This window comes from Littorina saxatilis, linkage group LG11 (genome assembly GCF_037325665.1).
Source record: "Littorina saxatilis isolate snail1 linkage group LG11, US_GU_Lsax_2.0, whole genome shotgun sequence".
Taxonomy (NCBI): domain Eukaryota; kingdom Metazoa; phylum Mollusca; class Gastropoda; order Littorinimorpha; family Littorinidae; genus Littorina; species Littorina saxatilis.
The window spans coordinates 39747016-39769710 of NC_090255.1; the positions used below are offsets into that span (position 1 = coordinate 39747016).

Below are 22695 nucleotides of genomic sequence, written 5' to 3' on the forward strand. Positions count from 1 at the left end.
TTTCACCCCATTTTGCCATTGAAAAAAACAACAATGCCAAACATGTGAATTAATTTAAAAAAAAAAAAAAAAAATTTTTTTTTACATTTTTATTTATTTATGAAAATCGTAGTCTTGACACGGATAGCGGAATGGCGTATTTTTTGCAGAAAATCGTAATAAATTACGCCAAAATCGTAAGGGTAAACAGGTCTGGCAAGTACATCGTACAGTGCATAACGAAAAAGCGGCAGTTCTCTTGATGTTTTTTTTACTGACATGTATAAGGTGTCATAGACACCGGGGTTGACACCAGCATTCTTGAGATCTTGTGCACTCTGTTCAAATTTCCTGAAGCCAATGGAGATTTCACCTGCATGTAAAATGAAGCAACTTAGTTTAACTGAAATGTATCAATGAAAAAAACGTTCGGGGATTTCATACCCAGGAACTCTCATGTCAAATTTCATAAAGATCGGTCCAGTAGTTTAGTCTGAATCGCTCTACACACACACACACACACGCACACACGCACGCACACACGCACATACACCACGACCCTCGTTTCGATTCCCCCTCGATGTTAAAATATTTAGTCAAAACTTGACTAAATATAAACAAGAAGGGCAAAGCCCATACGACTCACATGCTTTACACATTTTTCCTACCAAAATACATGTGACCTTGACCAGGTCATCCAAGGTCATGCAACACAAAGCTGTTAATTCAAGACATAGGAAGTACAATGGTGCTTATTGGCTCTTTCTACCATGAGATATGGTCACTTTTAGTGGTTCACTACCTTATTTTGGTCACATTTCATAAGGGTCAAAGTGACCTTGACCTTGATCATATGTGACCGAATGTGTCTCATGATGAAAGCATAACATGTGCCCCACATAATTTTTAAGTTTGAAACAGTTATCTTCCATAGTTCAGGGTCAAGGTGACTTCAAAATATGTATACAATCCAACTTTGAAGAGCTCCTGTGACCTTGACCTTGAAGCAAGGTAAACCAAACTGGTATCAAAAGATGGGGCTTACTTTGCCCTATATATCATATATAGGTGAGGTATTGAATCTCAAAAACTTCAGAGAAAATGGGAAAAATATGAAAAATAGCTGTTTTTTAGGCAACATTTATGGCCCCTGCGACCTTGACCTTGAAGCAAGGTCAAGATGCTATGTATGTTTTTTGGGGCCTTGTCATCATACACCATCTTGCCAAATTTGGTACTGATAGACTGAATAGTGTCCAAGAAATATCCAACGTTAAAGTTTTCCGGACGGACGGACGGACGTCCGGACGGACGGACGGACGTCCGGACGGACGGACGGACGGACGGACGGACGACTCGGGTGAGTACATAGACTCACTTTTGCTTCGCATGTGAGTCAAAAAGGGGGGAAAGTCTTAAAATCCGGCGGTTTCACCGTCGCGGCAAAGGCAGAGGTCTAGAAATTACGATATATCCAAAGCCGAAGACACCGCCACAAAGCGAGGACAGAAAAACAGTAGCAGCAGATTTAATTAAACTGCGACCGCGACGGCTTAGCGAATTAAGCAAGCCGTTGATGTCGCTGTGCCCAACCGTGTGAAGGGGAGCGTGACCAGGTGAACATTCCGTCACGCATTAATTATCGCCGCGACCAAGTTGAACTTGGCGCAACAACCTGACGGAGTGGCCGCCGTGTCTGTGGTAATTAATGCTGTTAATGCCTGGCGATTGCTTCCCCTTACGTCATGGCTGGGGCGACAATTAGCAGTGACAGACCACACTATAAGCAGTGACCGCGACACTGTCATTGTAGAGGTTGCGGGGAGGATGAAAGTGTACTCAGGACGGAAACGAGTTATACATCCCCATGCCCCAAGAGGGCCTCCTGTGATGAGCTAAAATAAAACCTTGCAAGTTTTTCTCGTATCAGTCGGACTGCTGATGTGACACCCGTTCTACCCCCCTACCCCTCGCGGAAGGGTCCCCCAACTGGTAGCCTACAAGATCTTTGCCACCACCACCAACACTTCTACCACCTTCCTTTAATCCCATTCCGTCCCTCAAGAAAACACTAGAAATGTGAGCGGTTCGTGGCAGTGCATCACAAGGCCAGCTCACACCAGCAGCACACAATCAGTGTCGTTGTCCACACCACCAGGCTGTGTGACTAACTGTGTCACGGTCTTTAACGTGTCAATGCTCCTGCCACCACTCCAGAGGCCAGTAAATCCCCTCAAGTGGATACACTACGCGCGCCTACAACAGTTTTCCTTCTGCAGTCTTACCTACAGCGGATCGAACACACCTTGCTACAGAGAAATCCACATTTTAAGACCTTCAGACATCTGGGGGGGGGGGATTGTCTTTAAAGACACACACACACACACACACACACACACACACACACACACAACACACAACACAGACACACACACACACACACACACAACACACACACACAAACACACAACACACACACATACACACACACACACACACAACACACACACAACACACACACACAACACACACACCCACATACACACAACACACACACCCACATACACACAACACACACACACCCACACAACACACTCAAACACACACACAACACACTCAAACACACACACAACACACACACCCACACAACACACACACCCACACAGCACACACACCCACACAACACACTCAAACACACAACACACACACACACACACACACACACACACAACACACACACACATACACACACCACACACACACACACAAACACACAACAGGGCTCCACACGAACGCCCGTCCTAGAGGGTCACCCCCACTTTTATTGTTTAAAGACACACTCCCAGCTTTCCTGTGATAATACCATCCCTCCACCTAGTCACATACCAACAATCAACACCTTCACTGCTTGCTGTCGTCAGTTAGAATTTTGTGGATGAACTAATTTCTTCAAAAGCCAATGGCTGCATTTACAGAATTATTTCATCAACAAATTCCCATTGACATTGTCAGACCTGGGAACCCATACGATTTCGTTTTTATACGCATGATTGTCTAGAATGCGATCAGTACGGTCAGTGGAATGAAAATACGACGAAAAAACTTCCTAGACTACTGTTCTTAATACACCAATCCAGTATTTTAACACATGATTACAGTTTTTGTCAGTAAACATTGAAAGAAGCTTTTTTGTGTGTATGTGTCAGCCTATACGTAAACTTAATAAAAAAATAAAAAAGGTGCGACGGACGCGTGTGAAACATGTTTGAATCATGGATGTTCAAATGCGGTGTGGCCGGAGTACGGTAATTTTTCTGAAAATACACCAAGTTTGTTTGAAAACAGGGGTTCCCAGGTCTTCAAAGTGCGCAGGGAGCACTGAGCCAGGTTACTCATTTTTGGTACGTCATGAGGCCAAGTGGAGAGATGTTCTTCACCCCCCGCGGGTTAGGGGGAGTCCCATATTGGTTGGGACGAAAAAGAATTTACCCGATGCTACCCAGCATGTCGTAAGAGGCGACTAACGGTTCTGTTTCTCCTTTTACCCTTGTTAAGTGTTTCTTGTATAGAATAATCAATGTTTGTAAAGATTTTAGTCAAGCAGTATGTAAGAAATGTTAAGTCCTTTGTACTGGAAACTTGCATTCTCCCAGTAAGGTCATATATTGTACTACGTTGCAAGCCCCTGGAGCAATTTTTTGATTAGTGCTTTTGTGAACAATTAACAAGTGGCTCTATCCCATCTCCCCCCTTTCCCCTATCCCATCTCCCCTTTCCCCGTCGCGATATAACCGTGAATGGTTGAAAACGACGTTAAACACCAAATAAAGAAAAAGAAAAGATGTTCTTATCCCATAGATAGCCTGGCGATCTCAGATGGTGAGCCGAACTCTTACACGAGAATGAGCGCTTCTGCTAGGCAAAGAAGGATAACTCTTCGGTACTTCGCCGCTGGGGGCGCGCGAATACCAGGACTCGCTTTTACCTCTGCTTTTACTTCCGCCTGTCCGCTATCTACGCTTTCGCTTTGGACTCGTTCACTCCACGCTCAGTTCGACACTTCTTACTTTTTTCGCATCAAAACATGTCGAGGCCGTATGGTACCTGGACTTTGTCCGAGTTGAAAGCTGAACTGCGACAGCGGGATGCACGAACTTCGGGTCGGAAAGCAGATTTGGTTGAAAGGTGAGTTCAAAGTTGCTTCAGACTGAAGTTCAGTGATTTCTGTCAAGTGTGTGTCAGTTTGTGATCGCCGAAACTGACTGAGACTGACGTCGGCACGGTTTTGTAGCCTTTGTTTTGGGCTTAGTTTGGAGAAAATTACTGCGGAAAAATTAAAGGTTCTTGTTTAAAATTTAGCCCAGATTACTATGATAGTGGCACTCTTGACTCTTGTGCTGACTGAGTAGGCATGTTTTGAGATGTTCGTGAAATATTCTCCCACTACACTTCCCACCGATCAGCTGTCATGTTCCCTCCACTGTGTGATAAGACTTAGTTTAAATTAAAATGTAATGCAGATACAGACACGTTGCTACACAAAAAAAATCATAATTAGAATTAAAATTGTGAAAATCAGACTTGTCAACTTAATTACTTAGTTATAGTCATTGAGTCATTGTCATAGTGATGCATTGAGAAATTGTTTTTTTTATTGGGGGGTGAGGGGGGGTGAGGGGGGTTGGACTGTCCCAGAATATAAATAACAGAAGACAATATTAGAATATTCAGCTATATTTAGTTTATATTTATTAGCTCTACTGCTTGTAGAGTTTACATATGAACATTTAAATATGCACACATTAATTTCATACCCATTGTGTGATTTCAGGTTGAAGTTCTATGGGATGGGCTGAACAAACAACAACATCACTCCCCACATCTACCTGTACCATTAGTACACATAAAAATACCGGATAAACCCGTTAAAGGAACAGAGAAATTTACAATCACTGAGCCTCACATAAGCCTCAATCACTGAGAGGATATTTGGATAATCAACCACCAGTACATACAAGTACACCCCAACAAGGGAAATGAGTAATAGTCATCTATAAATGATTCTCAATCGAGAAACAAAATGATAAGGATATGGATTTAAATAGTTGTCCCCTGACGAGGCTACCTTTCAGTTTCCCCAAAAAAAACCACTATACAATCACACATATTCAAAGAAGTTGTCCAAACAGCTTGAAACTGTAAATATAGCCGAAAAGTACCATCTTTGGGAGAGGTACTTAGGGATCTCTGGGCTGCCAACTGCATTTGCCGGGTTTCGCAGACTCTTGATTTTTAACCCCTATTCTTTAAATTTAAGAGTTGTTGCAGGTCAGGTTAGTTTCAGTTGTTCATGGTTTACTTGTGTCACTGTGTGATGAATAAAGTGTCATATATATGCCTGAACGAATTGGTGAATGTCTGTGTGTGATGAGAGTGATAAATGAACGAAGAATTGTGCAATGCATGGATGGCATTTTGTGTTTGGGCAGACTTCTGATAATATAATATTTTTTGCAGTTTGCAGCAAAAGATAAAATTATTATCTGAACTTGATCGGTCAATTCAACTTTATCCATTAGCTGTATATGAAATATCAGGAGGATGCATAACACACTGTCAATCATTTTGCAATTGTTTAAAAAAATGTGAGTTTATGAATTCAGAATCAGATTGCTAAGACTGTGTAGTGCTATTTGGCAGAATATATTAATCTGTGAAGAAGCACTTTGATCTTAATTTGAGCATTGAATGAACTACTGTATAGCTAATATCTCCTTGTAATCTTGCAAGAATGAGCACTGAAGATGTACTGATTCATAGAGTAGGCTTAACTCTCACTCACTGATGCATATAAAAAACTAAATAAGCACACGCACAAGACTCAGTATTCACTGCTCACAAAATCAATGCATAAAATAAACTGTACACACAGACAAATGTAAGTGTAAAGTTTCAGTTGATTAATCACTAGTACAGTAATAACCAACAGTTAAACAAAACACACAGACCAGCACAAAAAGTGAACAACAGTGATGTGCACCATTATACAACACTCAGTATATGAAATATATCTTGGCAAACAGATTCAAGCCTGCCATATCACATACTGACTAAACACAGACATTCCAGGTGTCACTGCCTCTCGTCAAATGATTCAAAACAACGCTGGGACTGGTGTACTTTTATTTGTCAATAGCACCGTAAAACTGCAAGAGAATAAAAAGGTCATCAATACAAGACCCATGTTCACCAATGATAAAAGTTAGAGGAACAAGAAGCATGGTCACAAATCTTCCGACAAGACAATCATTTATAATGCTAAAACCATGAGAAAATAAAAGAAACATCGAAGCGCTATTACATAATTACTCATACCTCGTTGTCCAAGGAATCTAGAGGCAGAGAGAGTTCCATGAGTTCAGTGGCTTTCAGTGGGAGCGACCCAGTGTCGCTTTCATGAGGTTCTCTTGAGCGAAAGAACCCAAAATGGCTTACATTTACCGCTCAGCCGGAAAACCGCGCATGAATACAGAAAACTGTTACTTGAAACAATCCACCGAAAAACCATCGAAAAATCCCGAACCACAGCTACTCATCCATCAAAGGGCAAGTACACACATCAGTAAAAAATGTCCATAAAAGGTGGCAAATTAAGAGAAAGAACCCGGAAAGATGGAACTATATCGCGTTATAACTTAGGAGTAAACAAGGGTTTCCCGAAAGTGGTCAAGGGGAAAGAATCCATGCAAAGTTATAAAAAGTTAGTTACACTTAAGGGGTCGCTTCCCTTTAACTGCATGGCAGTTACACTCCCACCTGAATCATCTACTTTAACTTTAAGATGATTTAAAAGTCCAGGAATATCAAACAGGTAATAAAAGTTCGAGTTAGAACTATCGCTAGAGAACTTAAAAAAGGCTATTCACGTTCACTGGGTTAACTACTGAATGTTCAAGCAAAAAAGCTGTCCGTAGAAAGCTTAAAAAGGATATACAAGTCCAGCGGTTTGGCTAATCATTGTTCGAAATGTTCTTTGGGAGAAGAACAATAAGTTTGTGAACTGGTCTTTCCAGGTAGGACCTCTGGCGCAGAGGTTTTCCATGTTTATCAAGTTCAGAGGTTGCCATGAGTAGTTTCACCCTTCTGACACGTCCGTCATCGCCGGGAAAGGTTTTCACAACCCTGGCTGTTTTCCAGTCTGTCCTGCAGATCCCATCTTCTTGGAGTAGGACAATGTCACCTTCCCGGATGTTGTCCTGCGTTTGTTGCCAGATGCTTCTGGTTTGCAGAGTTTGCAGGTATTCTTTCTTCTATCTGGTCCAGAAAGTGTCTGCAAGGTACTGCACTCGCCGCCATCGCTTCTTCAGGTACAGGTCTTCCTTCTCGAAGACTCCAGGAGGAGGAGGCATGACAATGCCAGGCTTCATGGTTAGGACATGGTTAGGCGTCAAGGGCAGTGGGCCGTCTGCTCTTTCAAGGTTTTCCACAGTCAATGGTCTGCTATTGACGATAGCCATCGCCTCGTACATCAGTGTTCTTAGGCAGGATGTGTCGAGTCTAGCAGCACAGTTGTCCAGAATGCCTGTAAGGACGTTGCGGATGTTGCGTATCTGTCTCTCCCAAATTCCACCCATGTGGCTGGATGATGGGGGGTTGAACTTGAATTCGCAGTCCAGCTCAAGCAATCGAAGTGCGACTGTTTTGTGGTCCAGCTTCTTCAGTTCTTCTTTTAGCTCATGTTTCGCCCCAATGAAGTTTGAGCCTTGGTCACAGCGTATCATTCGGACCTTGCCTCTGAGAGCGATGAAACATCTGAGGCCATTCAGAAATGCATCGGTTGTCATGTCATTGAGTACCTCAATGTGTACTGCTCTCATGGCCAAACATGTGATCAAAAGTCCGTATCGCTTGACTTCCTTACGGCCTTCCTTCACAGTGAAGGGTCCAAAACAGTCTATTCCACAGTAGGTGAATGGCGGAGATGGCTCTACTCTTTCCTTTGGGAGGTCAGCCATCTTTTGGCCTTTCGCCTTTCCACGATGTCTGATGCAGGCTGTGCACTTGTTGATAAGTGACGAGACAACTCTTCTGCATCCCAGGATCCAATATCCGGCAGAGCGGATTGCGTTTATTGTCAGGCTCCGACCTTGGTGGGCTGTCTTTTCATGTTGATGTGCAGTGATGAGGTGAGACACGTGGCTGTTTTTCGGCAGGATCAAGGGGTGTTTTACGCCATAGAGTTCTGAAGTCTTCTTGATTCTGCCTCCAACTCGCAGCAGGCCGTCTTCGTCAAGAAATGGGTCAAGCTGGCTGAGCGGGCTCGACTTCGACTTCAGATCACTGACGTCAAAGCTCTCTCTTTGGATACATTTGACAATGTTCTGTTCAGCTCTCTTCTTGGCTTCGACATCCGAGATCTCCTTTCCCCGTTTGCGTGCACAGCACATGACGATTCTGGCAACAGCTGTGACTGCGCGTCTGAGGCTGGAGAATCTCCTGATTCTCTCTTCAAAGGTAGTGAACTTTGCCCCTTGTGTAGTGTGGACTGTTGCGCTCTTGATTTCTTTGTCCTGAGGGTCCACTTCAATGTCTGCGTCATTCATTGTGATTTCCCTTTGCCAGAGAAAATCTGGTCCTTTTAGCCAGTTTGATGTGGACAACTCATCCACTGACAATCCACGAGAGGCATGGTCTGCTGGATTCTCTGATGTTGCAATGTAGTGCCACTGGTCAGGATTGGACCTTTGGCAAATCTGTTCCACTCTGTTCGCGACATACATGTGGAATCTTGTTGTCTTGTTTTTGATGTATCCCAAAACCACCTTTGAATCAGTCCAGAAGAAGTTAGTGATGTTTGGGTAGTCAAGTTCAGCATCCAGAAAAGCTGCCGTCTTCGCTGATAGTACAGCTGCCTGAAGTTCCAATCTTGGAACTGTTGTTGCCTTCAGTGGAGCTACTCGGGCCTTTGCCATGACAAGAGTGCAGTGTGCTTGGCCGTCGTCACTTCTCAGGCGCAAGTATGAGCACTGCCCGTAACCTTGCAGCGAGGCATCGGAGAAGTGGTGAAGTTCAACTCCGACTGGCGAGCTGATGTTCCCCAGGTAACATCTTGGGACTTTGAAGTCTGTGAGCTTTTGCAGGTCACTCATCCATTTCTCCCATTGTGGGCGGAGGTCTTCAGGGATAGGGTGGTCCCAACCAGCTCCGCCTCCACACATTTCTTGGAGAATCATCCTTCCCACTAGGACTACAGGTGCAATGAGGCCCAAGGGGTCGTAGATTGATGCTACAGTGGCCAAAATTCCACGTCGTGTCAGTGGGTTGTCTTTTGGGTTCAGCTTGAAGCAGAAGCTGTCTGATTCCATACACCACTGCAGCCCCAGGACGCTCTCAAGTGCGGTGGTACCAAGGTCCGTGTTTTTGTTGGCTTGAGCAGCACCCCCGCGCTCAGACTCTGGAACGCTGTTCACGACCTCATTGCTGTTTGAAACAATCTTGTGTAGCCTCAGACCGCCTTTTGAACAGATGAGCCTGGCCTTTTCGAGCAGATCAATGGCTGCTTCAGCTGTGGACTCTCCCTTCAGGCCATCGTCCACGTAGAAATCGTTCATGAGAAAATTTGCAGCCCTTTCTCCCAGGTGTTCGTGGTCTTTGGCAAGTCGCTTCAGTGCGAAATTGGCGCATCCAGGTGAGGACGATGCACCAAACAAGTGGACTTTCATGCGATAATCGACTGGAGCCTTGGAGAGGTCTCCATCCTCCCACCACAGAAACCGTAGATAGTCTTGGTGTCGTCTTTCCACCCGGAACTGGTGGTACATTTTCTCCACATCGCATGTGAAGGCGATGGGGCCTTGTCTGAATCTGCAAAGGACTCCCACCAGTGAGTTGACGAGGTCAGGGCCCTGAAGCAGATGATCGTTGATACAAGTCCCTTGGTATCGAGCGCTGCAGTCGAAGACTACTCTGACCTTTTCTGGCTTTTTGGGGTGGTATACTCCATGATGGGGGATATACCACTGAGTGTCGTTCATTTCATCACTTGGGACCTTCTCCGCATCCCCTCTGTCAATGATTTCCTTCATAAAGGCTGTGTAGTGTTGTAGGTACTGAGGTTTTCTTTCAAACTGCCGTTTTAGAGCCATGACTCGATGATAGGCTGCTTGTCGATTGTTGGGCAGCTTTGGCTCGCCATTTCTGAAGGGAAGTGGCATTTCATAATGTCCATCCTCTGTTTGATGAATGCCTTCTTCAAGTGTCTTCAGAAATTGTTTGTCTTCTTGGGACATCGTTTGGTCAGGTGGGCTCAGTTCCTGGAAGTCTTGCTCCATAATTTTCACGAGATCTGCCGTCGTGACCTCTTTAATGTGAGTCTTCTGCACATAGGTCACTGATCTCTCTGGGTGGTAAGCTGAGTGAGCAACTTCCCCTGTGATCACTCTATGTGAGGTTCCGATAGCATCGAAGCTTTCTGTGATGCCGCCGACGATGCTCCAACCAAGCTCTGTCTCAACTGCATATGGCTGATCATCGTCTCCAGTGACACAGTTCAATGGTGCCAGTGCTCTCGGGCAGTTATATCCAATCAACAGCCCAACGGCGCAGTCTTGTTTGGGAACCAAGACGTTCTCCAATCTGCTCAAATGTGGCCATCTGCCTGCCGTTTCTGGTGATGGAATGTGCTCATCGTCAAGCGGGATGTGATCTCTTGAGTAGGTGACAGGCAGGTGTATCGTCTTCTCCGAGTTGAAGCCTCTGACCCTCAAGTTTGAGTACTTCTGACATGCCACTGTGACGCTAGTGTCTGTCATCGTTGTCAGCTTCAAAGCAGCTGGTGTGGAGGAAGCCTGCAAGTCCCTTGCCACGGACTCCAGAACAAATGTAGAATCAGACATCGTATCTAGGAGTGCGTAGACCAGTATCTCCTGGTGTGGGTTTTCGTCTGTCGACAGAAACACTGGGACGGCCATTGACGTCAAGCTGCTCTCTGTATTTGAGAGAACCTTCCTGCATGATCCATTCTTTAGATCAGTTTGTTGAGTATCCTTCTGATCATCCCTTTTCATTTCCTTTGGAGGACGCTGGTGATTTGACGACCAGTTGTCGTCATGAAGGCTCGTAGGATGTTTCTTGCTGCACTTCTTGCAGTCACACCGTTTCGTGCAGTCCTTTGACGTGTGCCCTGGTCTTAGGCACCCAAAGCACAGGCCTTCCTTTCTGACGAAATCCTTTCTTTCTGACATCTGCTTTCTCATAAAGTCTCTGCACTCATTCATTGAGTGATGTTGCCTTTTACAAAACAGGCAACTTGTCGAGGATGCAGACGTCTGGGTGTTCTCATTGTGGTTGTTGGAAACCATGTTGCCGTTCGTATTCAAGACTGTCTTCGGAGGCCGAGGTTGTTCATGATGCCTTTGGCTTTGTGGCCTTGGACCCGCTGGTAGAGGCTCAGCGGAGAGGACTGGGTCATTCACAATCTCAGATTCTTCGACAACAAATTGCGTGAATTCCTGGAACGTCGGGTATCTGGCCTTGTCTCGCTTGGTTGTTGCCGTTGTCCGATTCCATCTGTGGGCTATCCAATCTGGAAGCTTGGCTGTGATCTTTCTGATCTCACGCACGTCGTCGAGAATTTTCAGGTCAGGTACTTCGGCAGCTGCAGCTTGACACTGGAGAAGGAAGTCAGACAAGTTGCGAAGGCCCGCTTTATCCTTGTTAGCCACCTTAGGCCAGGCGTCCAGTTTGGTGCGGAAAGCTTCAGAAACGGCAAAGGGGTTGCCAAACCTCTTTTCCAGAATATCCCGTGCTTGCCTGTATGCATCGTCACTTCTGAGCATGAAAAAGCCACTGACGGCCTCCCTGGCCGGCCCACCTAGGTAGCGTTTCAAGTAGTGGATTTTGTCTGACGGTGCGATACCTCTATTCTCAATCAGTGAGGTGAATGAGAAAATCCAGTCAGGATAGTGAAGTGGATCGCCAGTGAAGATGGGTGGCTCTGGAATAGGCAATCGACTTGTGGTTATTGCCCTTGCTAGCGCATCTGCAAATTGTTCGGTAGTTTGGCTCCAAGGAGTAAACACTGGAGCATCGTAGTTCAGGTTTGTTCTTTGTGCGTGAGTATCAGACTGATGCAAGGCCTGAGCTTCATGACGCAGGTTCGTTCCTTGTGAGCGATCACCAATCTGACGCAAAGCCTGAGCGTCGTGGCGCAGGTTTGTCTTTTGCGATCGGCCATCAAACTGATGCAAATCCTGAGTGTCATGGCGCAGGTTTGTCTTTTGAGCACAATCATAAGTCTGATGAGAGGCCTGTCTATGCGGCATGATGTTGTTCCAATCATCAATTTGATGCAAGGCCCGTCTGTGTGGCATAATGTCTTGTCTCTGTGGTGCAGTGTGGCTCCCTTGGCTTGATTGTGAACCACTGTTAGGCTCGTCAAGCACTTTCAGTCTTGCTTCCTCCATTTTCAACTGAGCCACAATTTTTTCTTCTTCTATTTCTCTTTTCATCTTTGCCATCGTTCTTTCTGTTTCCATTCTGCGTAGATTTTCTTCAAATTCAAGCTGTTCCAATTTTTCTTGTCTTTCTTTCTCAAGACGCTGTGACTGTAGCTTGGCTTGTAGAGCGGCAGCTTCAGCTGCGGCCAGAAGTCTCTGTGATGAAGTAGAAGAGGCCTTAGATCGCTTTGACGCATGAGAAACTACTGAGCGTACAGGATTATTCATGTGCTTTGTTGCAGTAACAATCTTGTTCATGGTTGAGACTGCCATATTTGCCACGTCGTTGAGCAAACCATCAGTGCTTTCTTCACCATCATCCAATTCATTTATCTTCTCAGCAGTTTCTCTCAGTAGGCTGATTCGGGATGTAATCGCTTGGCGCCTTGAAATCATATCTTCACAGTCCACAGTGCTCTGTTGTAGCAGACTGTCAGTGTCAGTAAGAAAGTCCAGCAACCCACAATGTTCAGAGTGAAAGGCTTGTAAAAGTAGTTCTTTCTTGTAGCTTCTGCCCTTTTCTGTCAGTTTTTGTTCCCTTGCAGAACGTCTGACGCTTTCTGAGTTCTCTTGTCCTTCGTTCATTTCAAGAGGGTTCAGATTTTCCTTTTCCATAATTTTGCCAGTCGATGTCTTCCAAGTTCTGGCCGGTTGTTGACCTATGTCGAAGGTCAATGGTTGAAAGGTCGCCTTTCTCTTCAGGCGCGTTTTCCTTTACTCTGGTAGCGAGTTCGTTTTACTCTGGGAACGAGTTTTACTGTCACTGCCTCTCGTCAAATGATTCAAAACAACGCTGGGACTGGTGTACTTTTATTTGTCAATAGCACCGTAAAACTGCAAGAGAATAAAAAGGTCATCAATACAAGACCCATGTTCACCAATGATAAAAGTTAGAGGAACAAGAAGCATGGTCACAAATCTTCCGACAAGACAATCATTTATAATGCTAAAACCATGAGAAAATAAAAGAAACATCGAAGCGCTATTACATAATTACTCATACCTCGTTGTCCAAGGAATCTAGAGGCAGAGAGAGTTCCATGAGTTCAGTGGCTTTCAGTGGGAGCGACCCAGTGTCGCTTTCATGAGGTTCTCTTGAGCGAAAGAACCCAAAATGGCTTACATTTACCGCTCAGCCGGAAAACCGCGCATGAATACAGAAAACTGTTACTTGAAACAATCCACCGAAAAACCATCGAAAAATCCCGAACCACAGCTACTCATCCATCAAAGGGCAGGTACACACATCAGTAAAAAATGTCCATAAAAGGTGGCAAATTAAGAGAAAGAACCCGGAAAGATGGAACTATATCGCGTTATAACTTAGGAGTAAACAAGGGTTTCCCGAAAGTGGTCAAGGGGAAAGAATCCATGCAAAGTTATAAAAAGTTAGTTACACTTAAGGGGTCGCTTCCCTTTAACTGCATGGCAGTTACACCAGGTACTATGGCTTTGTGGTGGTGACCACAAACTAAACAGTTCCAGCTAGCAGCAGATATTTGGTCAGTCACAATGGCTCACACCTGCATAGATGAGCACAGCTATAACTGAACTGTGAACAGTCACACATATATTATAGCACACTCACACATATACTAAATAACCTCTGCTCATGTCTTTCAGTATTGGCGTTAACCGCTAATTACCGGTATTTTACCGGTTGAAACGAGAAAATACCGGAACAAAATTGGCTGCCGGTATGACCGACGAGGTTGATTTTTAGAACTACCGGGTTTTTTTTCGCTGGTTAAAAAATAAAATCAGTACTCTGAGTTGGACTCTTACTGGTTCCAACGACCTGCCTACCGTTTTTTTTCTGGACTGTTTGCATCATTAAAGTTTGCGTACCGGTTTGAAAAAATACTAGCGCCATCACTGGTCTTTACTCAAATCGGATAATGAATTTTGGAATTTACCCATTAGTATCACTAATACATTGATCCACAGCTGCATTCATATAACCAGTGAACAAAAAAGTGCAACAGGGCTTATTTGTGCCCTATGATGTTCAGGTGAATACCACTATCCCAGATGCCTTTAGAAACAGATGTGAAAAAAAAGTTTATGATTTTCTCAAGAAAACACAAATGACTGTAGTTGTAGAAAGAAAAGTACGCATTCATATCAAGTTAGGACACGTCTACCTCAGTGTGAGCATGCCTGCATAAAACAAAATAGCTTTGGATTTGACTAAAAGAACAAGAACAAACATGCATGTTTAGACACGACGTTGTTCCTGAAGTTGCAAAGCGCAAAGCACACAGACAATATGACTGTGGCCTGCTAACCATCCATCGCTTTCTCCTCTCAACATCTTTGGAAAACTTAAATCCCTTTGCTTTGTTGCAGTTCACTACACAACACTTGTTCGGCATTCTTCCGCAAAATATTATCTCTGCCGCTGTGTCCCGGTCAGTGACACGACTGTGTTACCCTTCCGCAGCGAAGCGAAATTGCGGTCGCGCCGCTGGAGCACAGGCCTGATTCTCGTGCGCCACCTAGCGGTAAACCCGGAGAAGCGTGTTTCCAGCAGAAGCGCTCATTGGAGTGAGCATGGAGGCAGATTTGCAGATGTTAAATAAGAAATAGAAAATATCCGACAAAACAGATCTAGAGGGTCTCAAAACAGAGGGAGTAAGTCTTACTTCTGCAATCTTACGTCATAACCAACCTTGCGGCTGGCTACCGCGGTACTCACCTTGCAAAACCTCAAAACTTCTGAGAAAAACTCTCTTTTTATATTTAGTCAAGTTTTGATTTTACATTTAGTCAAGTTCTGACTAAATGTTTTAACGTAGAGGGGGGAATCGAGACGAGGGTGTGGTGTATGTGTGTGTGTGTGTGTATGTGTGTGTGTGTGTGTGTGTGTGTGTGTGTGTGTGTGTGTGTGTGTGTGCGTGTGTGTGTGTATGTGTGTCTGTCTGTCTGTGTGTGTTCGTGTGTAGAACGATTCAGACCAAACTACTGGACCGATCTTTATGAAATTTGACGTGAGAGTTCCTGGGAATGATATCCCCGGATGTTTTTTTTATTTTTTTCGATAAATATCTTTGATGACGTCATATCCGGCTTTTTGTAAAAGTTGAGGCGGCACTGTCACACCCTCATTTTTCAATCAAATTGATTGAAATTTTGGCCCAGCAATCTTCGACGAAGGCCGGACTTCGGTATTGCATTTCAGTTTGGTGGCTTAAAAATTAATTAATGACTTTGGTCATTAAAAATCTGAAAATTGTAAAAAAAAAAAAAATTGTTTTAAAAACGATCCAAATTTACGTTTATCTTATTCTTCATCATTTTCTGATTCCAAAAACATATCAAATATATGTTATATTTGGATTAAAAACAAGCTCTGAAAATTAAAAATACAAAAATTATTATTAAAATAAAATTTCCGAAATCGATTTAAAAACAATTTCATCTTATTCCTTGTGGGTTCCTGATTCCAAAAACATATACATGTAGATGTGATATGTTTGGATTAAAAACACGCTCAGAAAGTTAAAAAGAATAGAGATAAAGAAAAGCGTGCTATCCTTCTCAGCGCAACTACTACCCCGCTCTTCTTGTCAATTTCACTGCCATTGCATCGAGCGGTGGACTGACGATGCTACGAGTATACGCTCTTGCTGTAAAAATGCAGTGAGTTCAGTTTCATTCTGTTAGTTCGACAGCTTGACTAAATGTTGTAATTTCGCCTTACGCGACTTGTTTTCTTTTTTTTTAAAGACGGGTTCTTTAAAATGGAGGTAGATATCATATACTAGATGAATACCCGCTTCGCCGGGTACCGGCTTCGCCGGGAAGAAGTAGAGCCGAATACCAGGCTGCGCCTGGGACCCGGCTTTGCCGGGTGTACGCCGGCTTTGCCGGCGCACCACACGGAGGAAGGGAGACAAACGCGGCTGAAAACACTGGAGAAGATAAGGAAGAGTTACTGGGAATGGATCGAGAGAAAAACCAAAATCGCTTCAGCGCTGCGCGCGAAAAACCAAAATCGGTTCAGCGCTGCGCGCTGAGAGCACGTGGTGAAATATCTCATCGACCAGATTTTGTGCATGGTGTATCTGAATATGGACACCAAATTTGAAGCAGATCCATCGAGAACTTTGGCCGTGCATGGCGAACAATCACACACACACACACACACACACACACACAGACACTAGTCGTATATATATATAGATGCAGATGTTAAAAACAGAAAATCTAACAAACACAACAACAAAAAATAATAAACTCACAAATGAATTATTATAAATATAATTTTTCACTGCAGTAGTCCTTTAACTTTAACCCTTAGCTGTAAGCTAGATATGCACAAGTCATGTCGGTGCCACATAATGCTGACACACATGTTCCTGTGCATAGTTTATGGATAACGTGTAGTTGGGAAGTTAAGAGTAGAAATAATTAGTATTTAGTGTTGGGGGTGGGTAGGGAGGGGGTGGGTATGGTTTACTTTGAGCAGGTCGGTTTCAGTTTTAATAAACAATTCTAGAGAATTGTGTATCTTATATTTGAGTCTTTCGTGTTTTAGACATTGATGCATTTAATAGTTTTAACGAGTTGCCTTTTGTTTTATCATTCTGGTGTTTATCTAGATGTGCTGTGTATCTTATAAGAAGTTCTTAAAAGTTCGAAGTTATTTTAGCATATAGGTTTTTTTTATGGTCTTAACAGTTAAATATGTATTACGTTATCATTAAGATTCATGCTTTGTTAGTACTAAGCAGTTGTTTTAATCAGTCTGGTTTTCTCTTGTTTTCATCTTATGAACATTCTAAATGTTAGACTAACTTATTGTCTTGTACAGAATAACAACTGTGTGAATGGTGCTATACTGAATGAAAGAGTGTGACATGAAGTTCTTGTACATCATTGCAAAGAGTGTGAATGACGTTTTAGTTTAGATGTCAAGCGCTTAGAGCAAGCCTTTTTAACGAAAGTTTTTGATTTAGCGCTATATAAATGTTCTTATTATTATTATTATTATTATTATAAAAAAAATAAAAAAATACATAAATAGATTTAAAAACATATTTCTAAGTAGGGTCTTAAAAGGGAGTAGCCCGAAGGCGAAGGGGAGGGGGGGGGTTCGTAAAACTGGGGGTGCCACTGGAGACTAGAGCCTTCTTTGCAACCAAGGTAGGTGCTGGCTGCTTGGAAGTATGAGGTGATATTAACGGCTCTGTGATATCCCAAACACATTGCGCTATTGCTTGAAACGGTATTGTGTAGACGTTGCACCATAGTCCTTGATAAGCCAGATTAATGTGAAAACAAATTAAATGCATTTAGAGCTAGCTCTCTCTCTCTCTCTCTCTCTCTCTCTCTCTCTCTCTCTCTCTCTCTCTCTCTCTCTCTCTCTCTCTCTCTTTCACACACGCACGCACGCACACACACACACACACACACACTCACACACACACACACACACACGCATAGAACGTCTACAATAGATCACGAGGATAATCACTGTACTAATGAGAAAGATAGAGAAGGGGGGGGGGGGGGGTGATGCAGTCAGAGACAGGAAGAGAGAGACATAGACACAGACACAAGACAGACACAGACAGACAGACACAGACAGACAGACATAGAAGCAGACAGGAATAGGATCAAGAACAATGGAATGAGAGGCGAACGCTGAAGGAATATATGGGTGTTGGGGAGAAAGCCGAGAGCACTCCAGTAATCACTGAGACACTCGCTCGTTATTCTGCAGTTTACGTCAGACTATGATCATCACACCTCGCTGTCCCCCCTCTTCCAACAAAATAATAGACGGCGCTAGCCTTCACTAAGCAAAGGACAAGTGTAGCTTTTTAACCAGAGGTTAATCCTCTCTTATGCAATTTCCCACCCGTGTAAGTGTAACACCGCACAGCACTCATGGCAAGATGTGTCTCCATTTATCAGCCATGTCTACCTCACAGCATATCACGTTCGTGTGTGTATAAACATCATAGATCTAGTATGTACTTTCCCACGTGCACCCCACAGCGGCATATCACGGACAGGTGTGTCTTCATTTTAATTTTATCAGCCATGTCTACCCCACAGTATATCACGTTCGTGTGTTTAAACATCATCTAGTATGCACTTTCCCACGCGTACCCCACAGCATATCACGGGCAGGGTTGTCTTCCTTTATCAGTCAATATCATCTTAGGCACTGCAGACTCACAACACAAACACACTAATCCGGCTGTTTGAACTGTCAACAACCAGAGGATCAAGTTGATCGGGTGGATTTCCACCCGGCTAGCCCCACTGATTCACTGAGCCCTCCGGAGGGGGCGGCCACTCAAGCCGTTCTCGAGTGTGGAGCTAGCACAGAGTTTGCAATGAAGTCTGAGTAAATGTATGACGGCCGGCTTACTAGTGCCAAAACCTAGGGTTACCATTTTCACGAGGAAATTAGTAATTAACAATGTTAATTAGTAATTTTCATGTTGGCCTCGTTTTCAGTCACAGTAGTCGGACTCTAAGAGTCCGCACTGAGAGGCTACAACGTCCGGCACAAATCGCTCTCACACTATTTCTTAAATATCTTTTAATAGAAGGCCTTATCGAGCAAGTTATCCGACAGGTGGACTAGATGCATGTCACAGTTTTCTGAAATAGCGCTTTCGTTACCGTTGTTTTGGGTATCTTAGAAAAGGATAATCGACCCCAAAAACTTTCGAATCGAAGCTGTTTATAGCAGACGGACTTTTGATCCGCTGTGGTCTCATACTTTCACATATATCTTTCAATATAATTCCTTATTCGACAAGTTTTCGGGCAGACAGCTGTACCTCATATTTGTTTCCACTACCAATACCACACTCATAAATCTGCTCTGTAGTGTATTAGTGAAGGACAATCGATCCGAAAATGTTCGAATCGAGAGAGAAAAAATGGCGGCCGGCCGGACGTGTTCAAGGCCCGACCGTTAGCAGACGGATCTGTTCAGTCGAGATTCACACACTTTCACAAATATCTTTCGATAGAATTCGTTATTCATCAAGTTATCAGACGGACAGCTATATGTCACGGTTGTCTACACATCCGCTCAGCTCTTCTTGTTAATTTGCAACGGATTAAAGAACTATGGACCAGAACTTGAAAGTATCGATGGAAGAATGTTTTGCTCTGGTTGATCTTCCTGACGACGTACTACTGCTAAAGGCGGTCCTTAAATCAACCCGACTTCGCCAAGTCTTTTTACCCAAAACCGCTCAGTGCTTAAGCTTCGTGCGGCCAGCTTCGCCAAGTCTTTTTACCCAAAACCGCTCAGTGCTTAAGCTTCGTGCGGCCAGCTTCGCCAAGCGTTTTTACCCAAAACTGCTCAGTGCTTAAGCTTCGTGCGGCCAGCTTCGCCAAGCGTTTTTACCGAAAACCGCTCAGTGCTTAAGCTTCGTGCGGCCAGCTTCGCGAAGTCTACTTCGCGTAGCCGACTTCGTCCAGTTAAGGACAGGCTTAAAAGTCGTCATTATTATTACATTGGTATGATAACTGTTATTAAACATGTCAGAGACAGCGACAGACATGCAGACAGACAGACAGACAGACAGTCGCACAGACAGACAGACGGACAGACAGACATAGACAGACATAGACAGACCGACAGAGATCGTAATGCCAATCGCCATCTTCAGTTTAATCAAGGTGCTGATCGAAGCCGGGTACGACACAGACAGATCAAACAGTACAGCGGCAAGCAAACGGGATTGCGTAACCTGACCACGTGCACCGATTCCACACACACACACACACACACACACACACACACACACACACACACACACAAACGTCCTGCAATCTGTCCCACTGCACGCAACCAATCACAGCACAGGTTAATCCCAGGTTAAATTAACGCTTTCCGTCCCACGGGAAATCACTGACACTGGCGTGACATGTGGTCTCAATGTCGGACCTAGCACCCCCAAATGCTGCACTTTTAGTCTTCCACTTCATGTCAAGTTGAAGTATAGAACCTCCTGATGCCAAGCTTCACGTAATAACGTTTTGGTGATGAGGTGTAAAAACGTATCTACTTTTATTGAGGAGGTATGACTAGGAAAGCGTTCACTGACCTGTGTATAGCAAAACACCATAGCATGTCCCATATGGACCAAATAAATCCGATTTAACGTTAATTCTAAACATTTTGAAATGTTTCCTAGTCGCAATTCCAGTCTCTTCCTCTGTCCTTACCATCTTCTTTTTTACCATACTTCATGTACTGTATTTTATGTATTCACTATGTTGCTCAAAAGAGCTTTTTGTGAAATAACAACTGTTCAAGCACAAACAGCTCTATTTGGGTGCGATTTTTTTGCTTTTTTTCCATTTGTGTGTGTGTGTGTGCGCGTGCATGAGTCTGTACTCGTGTGTGTGTGTGTGTGTGTGTGTGTGTGTAAGAAAGAGAGAGGGAGAGAGAGTGTGTGTGTGTGAATGTGTGTGTGCATTTTCACTGTGATCAAATAAAAGAGAAAGGCCAGTCACCACGCACATCCTCGCATGCAATGTATTTATATAGCAAAGGGAATGCCTGTAATTCACACAGAGCAATCACTTGGTCTTAAACGTGCACAAGACAAAAACTTTCATACTGGGGGAGCGAGCCAGTCTGAAGAGTACTCGGGTCCAGCGCGAGCGTTTTTTATATCACCAAATATAGGTCTTTGCATAATTAAAGGTACCAATGCATGCAGTTACATGACTGGGACTCACGGTACTGAAATATGGAATCGTGTTAAATACTGAAATATGGAATCGTGTAAATGCTGAAACATTCATCAAATAATTACATGCACTGACACATGCATCAAATACTACACACACTGAAACATAATTGTCACATGCAATGAAACTGGCATCACAACTGGCATCACAACATGAATCAATATCACGAAAATAAATTGAATTCATGCATCGCAACAAAACCTGTGAAATCGACACGTATGTATGACATTCAGTTCATGTCACTCTTTGGCAAACAGAATGCCTGCCAGAGAGTCAGACGTTCTTGTTTGCAATTAACAGCCATTTTGTCGAATTAGTTTTTCGTTTGAACACCAATGAAGTTGATGTAATCTTCTACTTCAAAAGTGTAAAGCAGTTTTGATTTTCATAAATCTCATGATTACTGATTAGCCTAATTTTTTTCAGAAGTGTCCTAAAATTTGTTTAAAATTTTAAGGAAAGCATTTCCACGACATCAAAAGTTTTGAAAGTAAGCTTACCGAGGAAACTGTTGTTCTGAGAAAACAAAATCTTCAAAGGTGTTCAGACAAACTAATACCGTTTTAGCAATCAGATCTAGATAACACAAGCGATACCGCGCTGCTGAAACCGGAAACTGCAACAAAACAGAAAGAAAAACAAACAAACAAAGAAAAAGAAAAAAAATCATGCATTTCAAACACAATGAATGAAAGTTCAGAAACAAATCATACATTGCATAATATCCGATCAGAACACTGATCAGGAAGTTATGGGAGCATGCAACACAGTAGCCATAACACCATGCCCACAGTAGTCACTAGTCGCCGATCTGCAAACAAACGCGACGCGTGCCAAGCCGCTGTCTTGTTTAATCAGCGACAAAAGACACACAAGTACCAATGTTAATTCAATACTTTAAAAGTTGGCCCACTTACCCCGAGCTCCGCCTCCTACTGTCCTGAACGAAGATTCACACAGAACAACTTTTTGAACACAAAGTTTCCTCGGCCGACGATACCGCAGTTTCACTTTCAGTTGTAATTCAGTCGTCCCGCAATCTTTGAGTATCTTTTCACTCCTCGAGTTTTGCACCAGTCCGATGGTCACTGGCGATACGGAAGGCCTACCCGAGTAGCTGTCCCCGATGTTGAGTGGGGACACTACAAGTTGACAAACTACCCCCCTGCTCGTTTCGCACCCTTGCCTGTCGTCTGCGAGCCGCGTTGCCAGGGACAGGCTTACGTTATTGATCTCCGGAACAAAAGAGGTGCACAACAATGGCTGAACGATTGAGTGATTAGCCGCAATGCTTTAGCTCTTGTAGGTAAACGGGAAAGATTACGCTGTTAACAGAACGAGTAAAACTCTGTGAGGGATATAAATACACAGGTTTCTTTATCAAAGAAAGAAAGAAAATAAGGTGATGGTTGAGGAGAGAAACAATTAAATCAAAAACAAAAATAGAAAGAAGAAACGAAATTGAAACAAACACACAAATAAA

At 43.6% G+C, this 22695-nt stretch overlaps 2 protein-coding genes and 2 long non-coding RNA genes across 5 annotated transcripts in view; 1 reads left to right on the top strand and 3 right to left on the bottom strand.

The window, feature by feature from the left end:
• LOC138980436 (leucine-rich repeat protein lrrA-like) overlaps positions 1-22409 on the bottom strand; it is a 134006-nt gene extending 111597 nt beyond the window's left edge. For both annotated transcript variants that reach the window (XM_070353316.1, XM_070353315.1), the window contains exon 1: positions 22130-22409. The gene's annotated coding sequence lies outside the window, so the exon portion shown is untranslated. The remainder of the gene's footprint in view (positions 1-22129) is intronic.
• On the top strand, positions 3943-5382 carry LOC138980432 (uncharacterized). Its single transcript, XR_011460322.1, has 2 exons — positions 3943-4164; positions 4811-5382. It is a non-coding gene; the product is annotated as an uncharacterized lncRNA (long non-coding RNA).
• LOC138980430 (uncharacterized) lies at positions 6149-10113 on the bottom strand. Its single transcript, XM_070353312.1, has 2 exons — positions 6355-10113; positions 6149-6185 (listed from the first exon to the last, which is right to left on the bottom strand). Exon 1 carries the CDS (start codon positions 10062-10064, stop codon positions 7290-7292), a length of 2775 nt encoding a protein of 924 aa, XP_070209413.1. The 5' UTR covers positions 10065-10113; the 3' UTR covers positions 6149-6185; positions 6355-7289.
• On the bottom strand, positions 13274-13906 carry LOC138980433 (uncharacterized). Its single transcript, XR_011460323.1, has 2 exons — positions 13480-13906; positions 13274-13310 (listed from the first exon to the last, which is right to left on the bottom strand). It is a non-coding gene; the product is annotated as an uncharacterized lncRNA (long non-coding RNA).
• Positions 22410-22695: the final 286 nt, after the last annotated feature.

Excerpts from the sequence above, each read along its gene's own strand:
- LOC138980430 (XM_070353312.1), bottom strand. The coding sequence starts at position 10,064 with ATGAAGGAAATCATTGACAGAGGGGATGCGGAGAAGGTCCCAAGTGAT.